The 17338-nt window shown below is 49.0% G+C and overlaps 1 protein-coding gene across 5 annotated transcripts in view; it reads right to left on the reverse strand.

Moving 5' to 3' along the window:
- LOC138370087 (uncharacterized) overlaps window positions 1-17338 on the reverse strand; it is a 235429-nt gene that overhangs the window by 114724 nt on the left and 103367 nt on the right. For 4 of the 5 annotated variants that reach the window (XM_069334028.1, XM_069334030.1, XM_069334031.1 and 1 more), the window contains exon 3: window positions 13056-13100. The exons of the other annotated variant lie outside the window; for it this stretch is intronic. In XM_069334028.1, coding sequence (XP_069190129.1) covers window positions 13056-13100 — 45 coding nt within the window. The remainder of the gene's footprint in view (window positions 1-13055; window positions 13101-17338) is intronic. 5 annotated transcript variants of the gene reach the window in all.

Genomic DNA, 17338 nt, shown 5'->3' on the forward strand with positions numbered 1-17338 from the left:
CCTCTCGGGACGCAACGGGGTTCTTACTCTGATGTAGTTAGAGGAAGATATATATCCGGCCCCAAGCCAGTAGAGGCTATCAAGGGATGCGATCCGTGACGCAAGTAACTTAAAGGGAGTAGGGAAAGAAAGGTAAGAACTTAATATAATATAATATAACCTTCACCATTTAAATATATAGAAATAAAACGTACACAAGGGGGAGGGGTATTAACACTTCACAAGGGGATCGACACTGTAGTCTTCTGCTGGAGACTATGGATCCTTGAAGCTAGGTGCTGAGTCCGCGGTGCTTTCTTCATGGCCTCAAGACGTGTCCTCTGAGAACACCGAGCCTACCCTGGCCACAGATCAGCCACAACACAGGTCCACTGGGGGCACCGTCGTGGAGGCCGTCAACCACACGTCCAGCAGGTCTGCTGGCAGGTACTGAGCCACCAAGGCTGGTACGGCCACTCCACGAACGATAAAAGGGGTACGCCCTAGACAGGAGTCTCGTGTGATATCACCAATCACCCTCCTGTCCTCAATACCCCAGTGGATTATCGTCTCCAACCGTCGGTCCCGGGTAAATCCTTCCACTGCCACTCCACTGGCAGGCTTAACACACCACAGTGTTCTTCCGGGGGGACGACGTCACAACAGCTGCAGCAAACTTCACAGTATGGAGACTGGCTGCCTCGGGTAGACTGACTCCACCTTCAACACAGTGGTCCCAGGTCGGCTCTGTAAGCAGACACGTCATCAATAACTGGGACACTAATACACCACACTCACAGGCTCAGATACTAACGCCTGACGTATCCAGTCCATAGATGGCGCTGTCGTCGGAGCACCACCTCACCAGAGGTCAGGAGCGGCGGTGTTGAGCGCTGAACCAGACTGGAAACTGGTCTTCGAGGCCAGTACACGCTGTCCTCACTAGGTGTCGTCGTTCGTTTGGCGGGGGTTTCGGGAGCTGACCCACAGATGGCGTGTTTGTCACTGCTCCAGGCTCGGACGCTGGACCCGGGTTCGTAACACCTCCCCACCAAAAAGAATTTGGTTTGAGGTTCTATAAAAAGAAACACAAACCAAATTAGTACGACGACACAACTCCAAATGGACACACATGCTTTATAATCTGGGATGTCGAGGCTGTCACGTCTACAGAACTGTACTGAGGAACCCTGGCACAAAGGGAACTTGTAGATAGAAGGCAATGATCTGCCTGATATAATCGTCCACATCTCCACTGCGATGTCAAACAGGGGCATCATCTCACACCTCTCTAGTAAGGATCCGTGTAGACACGATCTTGGGTGACTTGACACTTCTCTGCGTCGTGGCACCGTTGACGGCTGATCACAGACGGCATTTCTGGTGCCGGTCCGATGGTCCTTCAGGGAGACAGGAACCTGGAATACAGGGGTCTGATAATTCAGAGTGCTAGCGACAATGGGCAAGTCAGTACTTACTATACTCTCCTCTACTAGGCCCACACCTAGTTCCAACAGGGCTGCTTGCTCACCGAAGATGGCATTCGCTCTGCCACCGTCAGGTCGACCAACGTTCCGTATAACGCTGCATTGAGGCTCAGCTATCACGCGGGGGGTGTCAACCTGTCGGAAACAGTCACTCATATTATCATTTGTCGTACCTCCTGATTCAACCATCACCTTCCAGGTCCCTCCTTCAACTGCAACACCTGCAGTACAAATCTCCAATCCCTGGGACCTCTTCGCGATGTTCATGGGAGCCATCATTCGTCGGGTCGTCCACCGGTCCTCACTGAGAGCACAAACAAGAACACATACGAAAAACAAACAAAATACCGATAGGAAACATTTGGTAAGTCGAGGGATAAGTTTCCTGAGCTTGTCATGTCCATAGCCGGCACCATCCACTAGCCTGGCTTGAACCAAAGAGGGCACTAGACCTTTAGAACACACCTCACATACCTCTGACGTCTGGGGAATCTCTGGCTGGTCCACTACACGCTGTAACTTGCCATACCGCAAGCACACCTCAGCCTTCGCTCCAGACTCGTTGGTATCCGTGGGTGTCTGCACACAAGGCCTCTTTTCTAGCTCAGGTACTTCTGCCATCGTAACCTCATATTCCTCGTCGAGAGAATCAGGAGACACTGCTAAATGACTGTCGATCTGCGGGGGAGAGGACAAATTAGACATGTTCAAATCCGGGTCTGTCTTTACCTGGACATTACCATTGCCTGTTGTCACCTCCGACCTTGCTGTTCTGGTAGACTCGTCCGCAACCTTGGGACGATTGGTGCTCCAATCGGTCACCAAGTCGTTGGCTAGTACCACGTCAATCCCAGCCACAGGGAGGGTATCGACTACTGCCAACTCACATGTGCCGCTGAAATAGGGCGAATCAAGATGTACTGGCACTAAGGGGGCGATGTACTGCGTCCTAGGAAACCCAACCAGGATCACCTCTGGTCTCCCATCCACACTTACTCCCTCGGGTAACGAGCTCTTCACGATCAGGGACTGGGCTGCTCCACTATCTCTGAGCACTACAATTGATCTACCAGTATGATCACTCGTTACATACCCGGTTGAAGTGTGAGGGGCCAACAAACTTGGTCCTTCCTGCGTCGTCGTAGACTGGTTTCCTACTGGTGATGTAACACAGCTCACCAACATCACCTCCCTTCGTGCGCTGCCACCTCTTCTACCTCGGCACCTAGCAGCTATGTGCCCTTTCTGCCCACAAGTCCAGCACACCATATTCCTCCTTGGACTACGGTGTTTCGGACTACTGGGACTTGTTCTTCGGGGGCTACTTGGGGGCGTCTTCTTAGCGCTTCGTGGGACGGGAGTCTCTTCATCGTCCTGAGGTCTGTCAAACCGGCGCTGGTAATTCCTCGGGACGTACTTAGCCGACGGCCTATGAGTCAGGATATACTCTTCAGCCATGGTGGCTGCTGCACTCAAGGTCTCCACCTGCTGTTCCTCTAAGTACGTCTTGAGGTCTCCAGACAAACAATCCTTGAAGTCCTCGAGTAGAATCAGCTGCTCGAGGTCTTCCCTGGTCTCCACCTTCCGAGAGGCGCACCATTCCTGGAAAAGTCGCTCCTTGATTGTAGCGAATTCGGTGAAAGTGTGCTCTGAGGTCTTCTTCAGGTTTCTGAACTTTTGCCTATACGCCTCAGGTACCAATTGGTACGCCATGAGCACAACCTTCTTCACCTTGTCATAATCGCTGGAGTCGTCAAGGGATAACGTAGAGTAGGCGATTTGGGCCTTCCCAGTCAAGACTGACTGTATCATGATGGCCCAATTCTCCCTTGGCCACTCCAAAGAGGCAGCGACTTTCTCGAAGGCTGCAAAGAATTTTGACACCTCCTTCTCATGGAATTTGGGGACCATTTTGATGTTGCGTACCGGATCGAAGCTACTGGTGTCCGTTGTTTGCCTCCGACCACCGCCTAATCGCAATACTTCTAGTTCATGTTGTCTCTCTCTTTCCTCCCTTTCTCGCTCTCGTTCTTCTCTCTCTCGTTCTCGTTCTTCTCTCTCTCGTCTCTCTTCTCTTTCTCGTTCTTCTCTCTCTCTTTCTCGTTCTTCTCTTTCTCGTCTCTCTTCTCTTTCTCGTTCTTCTCTCTCTCGTTTCTCTTCTCTTTCTCGTTCTTCTCTCTCTCGTTCTCGTTCTTCTCTCTCTCTTTCTCGTCTTTCTTCTCTTTCTCGTTCTTCTCTTTCTCGTTTCTCTTCTCTTTCTCTCTCTGCTTTCCTTTCTTCTAATTCTAAACGTCTCATCTCTAATTCTTTATCTTGTCTCTCTCGTTCCATTTCTAATTTCTTCCATTCTATTTCACGGTTGATCTCTAGGGCACGCATCTTGACTGTTAGGAAGCTGATATTAAGCTCGCCTGCATCACTGTCAATGTCGCTGCCCTTATCTTCTTTTTCCGTGGAAGCTATGTCTGCACTTTCCTTTGTACTAGGAGTCTCGCCTTCCTGTTTCTCTTCTGCCTTCAGGTGCCGGTGTACCTTGGACAAGATCTCCACACGGGAATCACTGGCACGGATCTTGATCTCCAGGTAGGCGCTCACTAGTACAAGCTCTGGTTTGCTCAAATATTTTAATCTGGCAAGACAATCCTCTCTGTTCAGAAAAGCCTGAACCTCGTCCAGATCATCGATGGTAGCTTTGTCTGCCATTGTCACAGATGGAACACTTAGCACTTAACACACCGAGCACTGTTCTACGCCAATATTGCACTTTATCGCACCAAACACTGCACTTGCCAATATTGCACGTAATCACTTCGGGCACCGCACTACCCAATATTGCACTGAATCCAAGCGAACACTTCGCTCTACAATATTGCACTAAATCACTGAGCACCGCACTAGTCAATATTGCACTTAATCGCTTAATCACAGCGAGCACCGCACTGCACAATATCGCACTTAATCACTGAGCACCGCACAGGACGTATAACGTCACAATCGTCACACACAGGGGGAATTATATACAGGGATTACGCCACTTCACCACCCCTGTCAAACATACTTAACAAGGGGACGGATCCCGCTGGGGATGCCAATTATGTTACGGCCCTCTCGGGACGCAACGGGGTTCTTACTCTGATGTAGTTAGAGGAAGATATATATCCGGCCCCAAGCCAGTAGAGGCTATCAAGGGATGCGATCCGTGACGCAAGTAACTTAAAGGGAGTAGGGAAAGAAAGGTAAGAACTTAATATAATATAATATAACCTTCACCATTTAAATATATAGAAATAAAACGTACACAAGGGGGAGGGGTATTAACACTTCACAAGGGGATCGACACTGTAGTCTTCTGCTGGAGACTATGGATCCTTGAAGCTAGGTGCTGAGTCCGCGGTGCTTTCTTCATGGCCTCAAGACGTGTCCTCTGAGAACACCGAGCCTACCCTGGCCACAGGTCAGCCACAACACAGGTCCACTGGGGGCACCGTCGTGGAGGCCGTCAACCACACGTCCAGCAGGTCTGCTGGCAGGTACTGAGCCACCAAGGCTGGTACGGCCACTCCACGAACGATAAAAGGGGTACGCCCTAGACAGGAGTCTCGTGTGATATCACCAATCACCCTCCTGTCCTCAATACCCCAGTGGATTATCGTCTCCAACCGTCGGTCCCGGGTAAATCCTTCCACTGCCACTCCACTGGCAGGCTTAACACACCACAGTGTTCTTCCGGGGGGACGACGTCACAACAGCTGCAGCAAACTTCACAGTATGGAGACTGGCTGCCTCGGGTAGACTGACTCCACCTTCAACACAGTGGTCCCAGGTCGGCTCTGTAAGCAGACACGTCATCAATAACTGGGACACTAATACACCACACTCACAGGCTCAGATACTAACGCCTGACGTATCCAGTCCATAGATGGCGCTGTCGTCGGAGCACCACCTCACCAGAGGTCAGGAGCGGCGGTGTTGAGCGCTGAACCAGACTGGAAACTGGTCTTCGAGGCCAGTACACGCTGTCCTCACTAGGTGTCGTCGTTCGTTTGGCGGGGGTTTCGGGAGCTGACCCACAGATGGCGTGTTTGTCACTGCTCCAGGCTCGGACGCTGGACCCGGGTTCGTAACAACCCCAAAAAACCCGAAGAGGAACCCGGGGACGCAGCAACCGACGCAAGGCCCCTGGGGGTCGAACTCTGCGATCGCGAGAGAGGCGGAAGGGGGAACCCCGAAGGAACCAGAACAGCCGTCGAAGCCAAACCCGACCCGGCGGGTAGACCACCATCGCGAAGTTCAGGCTCCCGCACAGCCCTTCGAGCAACCGCCGGGTGACCCGAGGGCCCTCCAGAAACAGACGAAGGCGGGACCGCAGCCGCAGGAGAGACTCCGGAGGGAGAGACAAGGAGGCGGTTCGAGAGTCCCACACGAGACCCAGCCAAGTCCGAACCTGAGAGGGAACCAGATGGGACTTCCTCCAGTTCACCAAGAACCCGAACTCGGCGAGCTGGGAAAGAACCAAATCCCTGGCTAGCAAGCAAGCTGACTGGCTGGGAGCCCAAACCAGCCAGTCGTCGAGGTAGGCCAACACCCGAACACCTAGGAGACGCAAACGAGCCACCACAACCCGTGTAAGGCGCGTGAACACGCGAGGTGCCAGGTTCAACCCGAACGGGAGACAACGAAAGCGGTAACTCAGACGCCCCACAACAAAACCGAGCCAGTCCCTGAACCGCGGATGAATCGGGACATGCCAATAAGCGTCCCGGAGGTCCAGGGACACCATCCAAGCTCCCGGCTCCAAGAGGAGCCGAACCTGAGACAGCGTAGTCATCCGAAAGGAGGGGCAATGAACCCAGGGGTTCAGACGGGACAAGTCCAGAATGAACCGCAGGTCCGCGCAGTCCCGTTTCGGAACCGGAAACAGACGGGAAACCCATCTGAGGGACGACGTCGTTTCGACGACGCCCAAGCGTACCCACTCCAAGACGACTCGACAGAGCGCAGGGGAAGAAACCTGCCCTGCCAGCCCCGACCCCCCAAAGGGGAGAGGGGCCACCCAACGCCACCGCAGGCCGCGAGACACGACCCGAAAGGCCCACGAATCGTGGGACCAGGCGCGGGCAAACAGCGCAAGCCGCCCCCCCATCGCCCCGTCAAGGGGGCAAACCGCGAAAGGGCCGGCGACCCTTACGAGACCCAGAACCCCGCACAGTGCGAACACCGCACCGACCAGACGAGGGAGGGTCCGCAGGAGCCAACCCCAAACCTGACACCAGAGGCCTACCACGACGAGAGGAACCCCGAGCCCTGGCACGACCTTTCCGGGAAGACCCACCCCGGGACCCCCGGAAAACCAACAAGTCCGACATCGGATGACAAGCCGCCGACGCAGCCTGAATAAACTGTGCCACGGCCGACTCCCCAAACAGGAGAGGACAAAAAGGTGAAGAACGCCTAAGAGCCAGAGCCCAAGCAGATTCCACGGAGGAACCCAGCACCGCCTGCCGACACGCGAGACGGGAAGTATAGAACAGGGAAACCGCATCCCGCAAAATCGGCGTGAACAGCTTCAACAAGGCAGCCGACGAACGCGCAGCCGAGGACAAGGTGCCGGACCCCGGGACGGACCCAAGCGTCCCCACATCCTCCATGAGCCAATCTGAAGACAGCTCCAGGAGGGAAAAGAACCGCAAGGCCGAACACAAAAGGCCCCGGGCGCGCAAGTCCTCCGCCACGAGCGCCGCCGAAAGGGAGGGAACCTGCACATGGAGCTGAATAACGCCCACATCGCGGAGAAGGGCAGGGGCAAACAAGCACTCATTCAGGTACTCAAGTTCACCCCCCAGGAAAACCTGAAGCACCGTGGAAGCTTCCCGCCACTCCAGCGTGCGGGAACGACAGAAGGAATGCCAGGAATCCAGACTAAACAAGGGGCAGTCTGCTAGCCAGGACGACTCCGGAACCTCGTAACGGAGCCAGAAAGGAAATGAAGTCCCAAACCTGAACGTGGACAGATCCATTTCCGAGGCATAATCCAGGTCACGCAGGAGGTAAGCTGCAAAGGCCGCTCGCACCACGCCAGGTTGGATGCGATAAGCCGAAAACCTCCGGAAGGACGGAACCGACGTACCCGGGGGAACACGAAACCGAACCCAGGGAGGGGCCGACACCAAATCCAACTCGTACGCAGAGGGGGGAAAAGAAAACCCCACTCCTTGTAACAATAAGCCCCGCTCAGTGGGAAGAAAAACCCAGGCGGGGTCCAGCAGGGCCCAAGGCCCCCAAGTCAGCCCCTCCCCAGCCTCGAGGTCCGTCACCACAGGACCCGAGGCCGAGTCCTCTCCCCAAGCCCCGACCCCACAAGACAAGGATGGAGCAGCCGGAAAAGCTGGAGGAAGGGGGGCCCACTGATCAGACCCTGAAGCTTCGGCCGGGAGACAAGACTCGAATGCCTCTGACGCCCCCCCGGAAGGGGCAACCCCCGAAGCTGCCCGAGTCTCGAGATCAAGTAACCCCTGCTCCGACCCCGAAACCCTCAGACGCTTCGGGGCCGGAAGCAGGGGCGGGGGACCAGAACGAACAGAAGGGGAAGGACGAGGAGGTGCGGACTGAACCAGGATCGAAGCGACCCCCACCCCCAAGTCCGGGTCTCGAAAAGCAAAGCGGGGCAGCCCCGGGGCATCCGGGGAAGCAACCAACCGAGCGCGTTGCAACAGACGAAACCTAGACTGCAATGGACGTGCCGCCTGTACCCGAATAGAATCATCAGAGGATTGGGTAAATTGAGTCACAAGCAAGCAGCAACACTCACAGGACTCAGGGTCGAAAGTATCACAGACCCAACAGGCAGCGTGGCAGAGGCAAAAACAATGAGGGTCACCCTGAGACAAGGGGACCGAGCAACCCTCAAACTCGCACACAGCGAGTGGGGACTCCGGGGTCACATCCATCGGACCCACGCGCCCCCTAGGGGATTCCCAGGGTCCTGAGCGTTTACTTTAAGAGGACTCGCGCTCAGGTAGTCCCAGGCAGGGTGCTGCAAACCGGCGCCCAAAACTACCAAGCAAACTTCTAAAGCTGAACCCCAGGGACGTGTACACTCACGGGGACCTAGCAGGGGGCGCCACCGAGGAGAACAGTGGAAGGGCAAAAACAAACTGAATAAAATGACCCCCCACCAGGCAAAAACAAAAAGAAAAACAAAACCCCGCAAGAGGACAGCGAACCCCAAGGAACAGAGCCGGCCGCGATGTCGGGAAATACAAGCTGAGCAGCACCCTGCGCCCCTACCAGTGCAAACTGCCTCTTACCTGCCGGTAACAAGGGAGAACAGAACACCCAAGAGCCCAACAGGCGGCCGAAAAACCGAAAGGTAAAACGGACCAGCAGAGGCAGACCCCGAGGAGCCTGTGGAAGGTGGCCCCAAGCCCCAAGGGCAGTACTTACAGGGCACCTAGGGAAGGCAGCCCTAGGCGCATGCAGCCCGAGTACTGAAGATAACTCCTGGCTCTCGCACCCACAAAACTAACACCACACGCAAAGCACAGTGCAGTAGCGACACCGGAGCCAGAGCACACGACCATCGCCTATAGCATCAGCCTCAAGAACTGAGGTGTGGGTAGCCGGCGCGGGGGGTCTGGGGCTCCCCCTTCCCCCTCCCAGGGAGGGGGGAGCTGCGCAGACAGCGGCGCGGCAGTGTGTGACGTCACACTAGTTTGCTTGTTTTCGGTTGGGGAGTTCTATCCATTAGTTCGGTTTTTGGTAGCAATTTTAACCAGAATAGGGGTTTGTTTTGGGGCGCTTACCTTTCTGGGTGCCTGTTCCGGTCGATGGCAGACATAGAATGCTTCCAACTACACGGGGGCTTCTATAGGCCATTGCTCCCCTTGCCTCTCTGAGGGGGCCCGGTTCTGGCCGTGGTCCCCGGTAGGCCTAAGAACTCCATACACATGACTGATGCCAAAGTCTGACATTAGCATATCAGCCTGGGATAGCTCCGGGGAGCCGACGGGGCTCCCCCCAGAAACTATAAGCAAAATTTCATTAAAGTGATATTAAGGTTAATTTACCTTCACAAAGAAAAATAAAGGCAAATTATTGCCTGTGATAAATAATGCTGAACAAATCCACAAGGGCTGTGACAAAGATTTGAACCTGCGTCCGAGAGCATCCGAGATGCTGCCTTAATCGATTGAGCTACGACATGGTCAAGAGTTGAAACCGAAGTTCTACTGAGCTTACTGGATCCTGCAGCCTCTCCGAGATACAAACCAGGGTTTTACACAACTCCCCCATGCACTCGAGCTATGTCAATAGGCCGTTCTCCCTTTTCGCCCTTACTTCATTATTAAGGGCGTTGAGGTGTTACTTCATGTTACTTCATGTTATGTTGAGGTGTTACTTCTTACTTCATCAAATTTTGTTCATTTGATGCATCATGTTATTGTGATTTCTGTGTGCAAATAATGCTGACTCTGGACATACCCTCAATTCATTTATCTAATAAAAATATGTTAATAACCATAAGACTGAACATCATTCATTGTTAGCCACACTTATAATGCATTCTAACTGTTAACTACCTCTACACATCTAGGATGAGTACAATGACCCAACAACAAAATTAAAAATGGGTGCTGAAGAATTATATACGGTACTCTGTAGTCACCATGAGCAAAAAAAATCAGGACAATTTCAACAGGTGTAAACAGACATAAAAACAGCACAAAACCTAATATCAAACACCTCAAGACCATAACCTCCCAGAAATACAACTATAGTATTGCAGGTGTGGATATTTTCAGAATCATCATATACAGTTATACAAGATATATCATCAAATAAGATAGGAATTAAACTCTAAATTCAAATGAATACATAATAATAAACTTAAAGTTCTTGTAAAGAAGCTGGTGTCGTGTGTGGTTGGAGAAGGGAAGGGGGGGAACTATAAGGAGAAAGCGCCAAGTTATTATGACTATAGCACTGGGACGGGGTCAGGATAAAAATTTGGGATAGGACGAGGGGTGGGGGGGAGGAATGGTGCCCAAATACTTGGATGGTCGGGGATTGAATGCCAACCTGCATGAAGTTTCATGTGCTTCATGAGATGAAGCCCATATGCTTTATCTCATCAATATTATACTGTACATAGTTCTGGACATCATAAAATAGTTAGGGCCTTCAAAATACTGTACTGTACTCTTTAACCATTAAACTGCACATGGTGTATATATACAACTGGACCCGATGATACTACAAGTTAAATTTTCAACTAGTTTTAGCGCTTTCCAATTTTTTCTGCATAATCTACTAGGCAAACACTCCAACTTTGTCTAAATGATCACCAATGTAACTTGAAAAACAAGAAAATTAAAAATAATTATAAAATTTAATATTGAAAATTTCAGATTTTCTGATCAGCTGCAAAAATATTAAATATTACCAATTATTCATTAAGTGTTATTATGCTCTCAGAATAGTATATGATCTTCATTTTAATAAATTTAGAGTACAGTATAGATTTTCAGTTTAGTTTACTGTAAATAAAATCGTCAATATGGCATTTGAAATATGTACCAAACTCAGACAATAAAATTTATAACTCAAAACATTTAGTTTTATGAAAAATCCATTCTAATAGGATTGTAGAACAGACAGCGGCGCACACTATATGTAAAAATGGTGAGATTCGATCAGAAACTGGATTTTTTTTAAGTTGACTCAATGTTGAAACTCAAGTTTTAGAGATAATTGAAGTTGAAGTTACCGACAATGTATAAGATAGTTCTAATTCATTAATTTACTTGTATGTTTTAATAAACATTGTTTGGTATTCATACTTAAATATGTGAAAGTTGTAGATCAATATGTGTTTGAAATGAAGTAAAAAAAAAAAAAAAAAAAAAAACAATAGAGGGATAATTATAATAATTATAATGATTTAGGGTATACTTTATATATGTCAAAAAGCCATAATATTGTCCCTAATCATAAAAAAATCAAAAGAAACAAGAAAAATAGAGCTTTAAATTAAATCTGAAAAAATCAGGCAAAAAAAATTAAAAGTCCCAAGTTCTGCCAGTTATGACTGATTTATTTGTTGACCAATTTAATTCTATCTTCACATAGTTAGGGAGGGGTATGCATTCTCCAGGATGTAGAGATTACAACGAAATCAAATAATAAACAAAGAAGAAAAAAACAACAAAATACCAAAAAAAATCAAATCTCAAAAAAAAAAATTGACATTGTTTAATAGTAATACCTGTTACTTTCACCAATGTATTGTATGATATATAACAAAATAGAGCATAATAACATACTCATTATTATGTGTTATTATGTATTACTCAACAATGCTATAAAGGCACCAGCTGCATATCCACTGTGAGCACTTCTAACTACTATTCTTCTTTGTGCATCGGACAGGTGCTTGCATCTCTTTATTACTGCATTATCCCTCAGTTCCAGTTAATTGGAGCTGTTCTCATTATCAACAAAATGTTCTTTAAAAAACAATTATCTAAAACCCATTTCTGAAAATATTGGGATGAAACTTTCACTATGCTGAAGCCAATATGTTGGAGATTTGTTTAACATTTAATATTAATTTTCACATAATTCAAATATATTTTCACCCAGCCTCAGCTTATACCCCCAATTTACAACCCAGGCTGTAGCAGGCGTAAGGGTTAACCATTCATGTGCCTAATTGCTGGTAATTTACAGCTTTCTTTTTCAAACGCCTGCTCATGACTCGTATTTGTCAACCACCATATCTATGATGTCCACACTCCATAAAGTTATCTATCGCATCCTCAAGATTATCTGGGGTCAGTTACACCCTAATTTTTGGTATCTTTATATCCTTAGGCATTGAGTTCCTGTTTCTTTTTTTCTTTTTTCCCCCACACAAAAGGTTGTTAATCCAAGATCTCCAAATATACCAGTCTTGCCACAACTCATTGCAGCTAAATAATAAAGATTACCAGAGGCATCTTTAAAGCTAATGGTTTGACTATGTCCCAAACTGTAGCTACAACTGTATATGATATATAACCGTTACTGTATTTCAAAAGTTGTATTAAATATATTTTGATTACAGTATAGCCAACCAAGGAAGGTGTTTCCTCACACTGTGCCAGGTTTCTCATAATATAAATAATATTGTGAATATTCTTAAAAATATAACAGACTCCTTCAGCACACATAGTGTAGGTTACCTCACACTGTGATGGTTAACTTATTTATTTATTAACTTATATCAGTTAATAACTACAAGTGAATGACACATTCACTTATGCCAGTTAATAACTGCAAGTGGATGACTCCTACACTTATACCAGTTAATAAACAAAACCTTAGAAGAAAACAAATGTTAGAAAAACACAATTTGCATAAAAAAACAAACTATTTGCATACTACAACAGTGTCCTACTAGGCATTAATCTGAATATCTTTGTTCACCCCATTCATAACTTATTATGAACACTAGGATTGTAAAAGAACTACTGTAACTGGACTATAAGAGGGTAAACACTGTTAATAATATGAAAGCCATAACTCTTAACATATCACACAAGTACTGACCACACTCAGCTTCGTGATGTACTCTCGACTTAAATCCAATATTAGCTGTAAAATAACATAAAGACAAATATAATGTATACACATCAGGCAAACTCAGAAAACTATTACATTTCAAATATATAGTGTGCACTTCTTATTCAAAGACAGCAAAAGATTTGGCCTCCTGGACCAAATGATCAACAAACTAGACAATGTTCAAGGATTCCTTTGATGAAAAGAGAATTGTTATCTTATGTGTATTAAAATGATATGATGAAAATTTTAAAAAATAAAATAATGTTTCTATTAGCTAGCTTCTTATCTATTGCATTAAACTACTCAATTCTCATGCTATAAGAAATAAATCCACTATTAAAGCTCAATCCCAGAATCACAAGTCCTATTTTCTCTACTGGAACCCCTATCTTGACTACCTGAACCACTATCTCCTCTACTGGAACCCTCCATTTCCTCTACCTGAACCCCTATATCCACCACCTGAACCCCTATCTCCACCACCTGAGCCCCTATCTCCACCACCTGGACCCCTATCTCCTCTACTTGAACCCCTACCTCCACCTCCTGAACCCCTATCTTAACCACCTGAACCCCTATCTCCACCACCTGAACCCCTATCTCCACCACCTGAACCCCTATCTCCACCACCTGAAACCCTATCTCCACCACCTGAAACCCTATCTCCGCCACCTGAACCCCTATCTCCAACACCTGAACCCCTACCTCCACCACCTGAACCCCTATCTCCACCACCTGAACCCCTATCTCCACCACCTGAACCCCTATATCCACCACCTGAACCCATATATTCTCTACTTGAACCCCTATCTCCTCTACTTGAACCCCTATCTCCACTACCTGAATCCTTATCTCCACTACCTAAACCCTGTATTACCACTACCTAAACTCCTATCTCCACTACCTGAACCCCTATCTCCACTACATATAACATTATACTACATAAGTGCAACCCTTCCTCTAAACAGACAGTACATTTTAATACTAAATGTAATAAGTACATTCCTGACTGCCTGCATAGTACATAAATACACTTAATTGTGCTGTTACATTTACCTCCCCATATATTCTCCTCATTTTCTTTTAATATACTTAAAATTTTTAGGTTGAAGTTTTTGTGTTCAATTCTATATACACAAGTTTTAAATGCATAAACAATTTATTTTTCAGTTTTATTAAACAACAGAGATTTTATACAAAATTTGAAAATATCCTGATTTACTTTATAATTTATTGAAAGACTTTAGTTTTGTTTTATTAGTTTTATAAAATTGTAATATCAATATAGCTATAGGTTAAGTACTAATTGTAATTAAGAAGCAATAAATGCTATTTACATGCTTGTCCTCCTACACTCCCCCCTCCATGGTGCCTCCTTGGCGTAGTGAGGGGCTCACGTACACCTCCCTGGGACCGGTGTGGGTTGCCTGTGCCCCCTCTCCTGCCCCTTCTTTGGGTAGTGTACGTGCTGAAGGGCACCACGTAGGGGCCTTGTGAGCCATCGGACCACCCGCTGGAGGGGTCGCCTGTGAGAGGCCGCCCTGAGTGGATGGTTGGGTGTCCAGGCTGGGGCGATAGGGAGAATGGGGTCTTAGCACCAGTGTAGGAGAATGGACGATGTAGAAGGACTCTCCTGTTGAAAAGGGGGAGCACCGCTGTGGATGACGCACCCTTCCTGCACTGGCCCACGCTCGGCCTCCCTGGCTGCCCTGGTAGGTGGTATCTCTTGGTTTCGGGTCCCAAACTTTTGAAATTGTTTGCTGAATGAATGACGACACGACTTCTCTTACCTAGGCTCATGGGGTGGGCGACCTGGCCCCTAAGTCGGACCATCCTGGAAGACCGGGCTCTATAGCCCCCGCTGCAGGGCCCGGTTTAGGCCCAGACCGGACTCTTCCTCCCTGCTCCCCTCCCTCCTCTGTGGTTGGGTTGAGCCCCAAGCCCGCTGTGGTGACCGCCTCGTCCCCTTGCACAGCTCCATCTCTTATTGTGACTACTGTGCTTTATGACCCGTCTCTCTCTAAAGGTTCTCATCGCCGTCCCCGCCATGGCCGCTCTCGTATGCTCCCTTCCCATACTCATTCATACCATACTTTGTTTGGTCCTGCTACATGGACTAAGTACTTTGACCTCCATCCTTTAGATTCAACCCCTCCTGACGATTTTTCCCTTCATAGGCATCTCGTAGATTCAGTAGATGCCTCTGTTACCTTCAACCCCACCCGTCTTGGTACCCGTGTCGTTGCTGCTCCTTCTCAGGATGCAGCTACTCGCTTGGCCGCCTTATCCTGCATTGGTAGACCCCTGTTTGGGTCTTCAAGAACGCTCGGTTAAATGCCAGTGTGGGCACTGTTCTCCTCCCGCACCATGTTGCAACTGGTGTTAGGAATCTAAAAGACTGCCACAAGGATATCAAGCATATCCTCGAGGCCCAGGGTCATTCTGTCCTTCAGGTGGATACGTTTACTCATCCCCCTCATGGTCATCACCGTCTGCCCCTTCGGGTTGTGAAGATTACTTTTGATGGTAGGATCCTTCTGCCCTCTGTCATTCTTGCTGATGCCAGATGCTCCATTCAAAAGTATATTCCATCTCCTCGGCTCTGCAATAAGTGCTGGAGGTTTGGGCATGGTGCCCTCAAGTGCTCTAGTCCTGTCTCCCTCTGTCCCATGTGTGGAGGCGAGGATCACTCTAAGTTGGAGTGCGCTTCTCCCCATGCCCGCTGCCTTAATTGCGGTGAGGCCCACCCTACCTTCTCCCACACATGTATATGTTACAAACTTGAGGCAGCCATCCTCAACTTGAAGCACCGGGACCATTTGTCTTTTCCTGAGGCTAGGCACCAAGTTCATCGTCTCCCCCATTTCGCTGGTTTCTTATGTGCGCGTGGTGCGCTCTTCTTCTCCTCGTCCTTCCCACCTTCCTCAGTCTCACAACCGTTTCCAAGCCTTAGACCCGGACATGCCCACCACCTCCTCCCCTGTCTCTTTCCGTTCTGTCCCGGAGGGTCCCCCTCCTGGTTCTCTATCTAGGGTTCCCCTTCTTTCTACCCAGTCTGTCGTGTCTCCTGTGTCTTCTTTCTCCTCTCCCTTTGGTCCTCATTCCCATCCTTCTCCCCTGTCTCTTGGCTCTCCACGCCGCTTGACTGTGTGGGCCGAAGTTCATCGCTCTCCTGGTGGACAGGTTGTTCGCTCTCGCTCTTCTTCTCCCATTGAGACGCTGGAGTCTGTTTCCCAGTAAATTGCTGCTGGGACACCTGTCTCTTTGAATCAGAAGCGGAAACCTGGCTTCTCTCCTTCGTCTTCCCTGGTAGGTAAGAAGGCTTCGCTTTCTTCTTCGCCCCCTTTCTCTTATTCTGTCGTTCCTTCCCCTCCCGTTTCAGTGGTAGAGCCCCCCTGTTCCTACTGTGGAGGTTTCTTTAGCCCCCGGTTCCATCTCGGTTACTGCCCTTGCTGAGGTACGCTCCCCTCTTTCTGTCCTGCTCTCCTTGCCTGCCCCTCTCAGTTGCCTCCTCCTCCTCCTCCTCCTCCTCCTCCTCCTCCTCCTCCTCCTCCTCCTCCTCCTCCTCCAGACCCTGCTTGTCCGCCTCTGATCTGTCCTCCCACTCCATGTCCATGTCCATGTAGCACGGGCTATGGTGAGCCCGTATTCCTCCCGCTCCTTTCCCTCCTTCTTTACTCAGTTTACCCATGCCACCTAACCCTGACTTCGCTGACCCTGTGAGGGTCAGCGAAGTCAGGGTTAGGTGGCATGGGTAAACGTGCTGTGCTCCTTTAACGTGCTGTGTTCCTTTTTCACCTTTCTTTCTTCTTTGTTCTCTGTTGCTATCCTTACTCTTTTTGTCGTTGCCTATTCTTCAGTGGAACATCCGTGGATATTACGCCAATTTCCTTGACCTCCAACTTCTAATTTCACAGTTTTCACCCCTTTGTGTGTCTCCAGGAGCCGATGCTTGGTGTTCGTCCTGGTCTATTCTTTTTTCTCTCCCCCCCCCCCCCCCAGCAACAGCTGGGGCCCATAACTCTTCTGCTCTCTTAATTCGCTCAAATGTTCCCTTCGTCCCCTTACTTTTTTCATCACCTCTCCACTGTTCTGCTGCCCGTGTCTTTGTGCATATATGGTACACGGTTTGTTCCATTCATCTCCCCCCTACTGTCCCACTTTCTCTTCCCGATCTTAAACACCTCCTAGACTCCTTGCCGGAGCCTGTGCTCCTGCTGGGTGATTTCAATTGTCGTCATGCCCTTTGGGGTGATGCGCTGACAAAC

Source organism: Procambarus clarkii, chromosome 30, assembly GCF_040958095.1.
Source record: "Procambarus clarkii isolate CNS0578487 chromosome 30, FALCON_Pclarkii_2.0, whole genome shotgun sequence".
Taxonomy (NCBI): domain Eukaryota; kingdom Metazoa; phylum Arthropoda; class Malacostraca; order Decapoda; family Cambaridae; genus Procambarus; species Procambarus clarkii.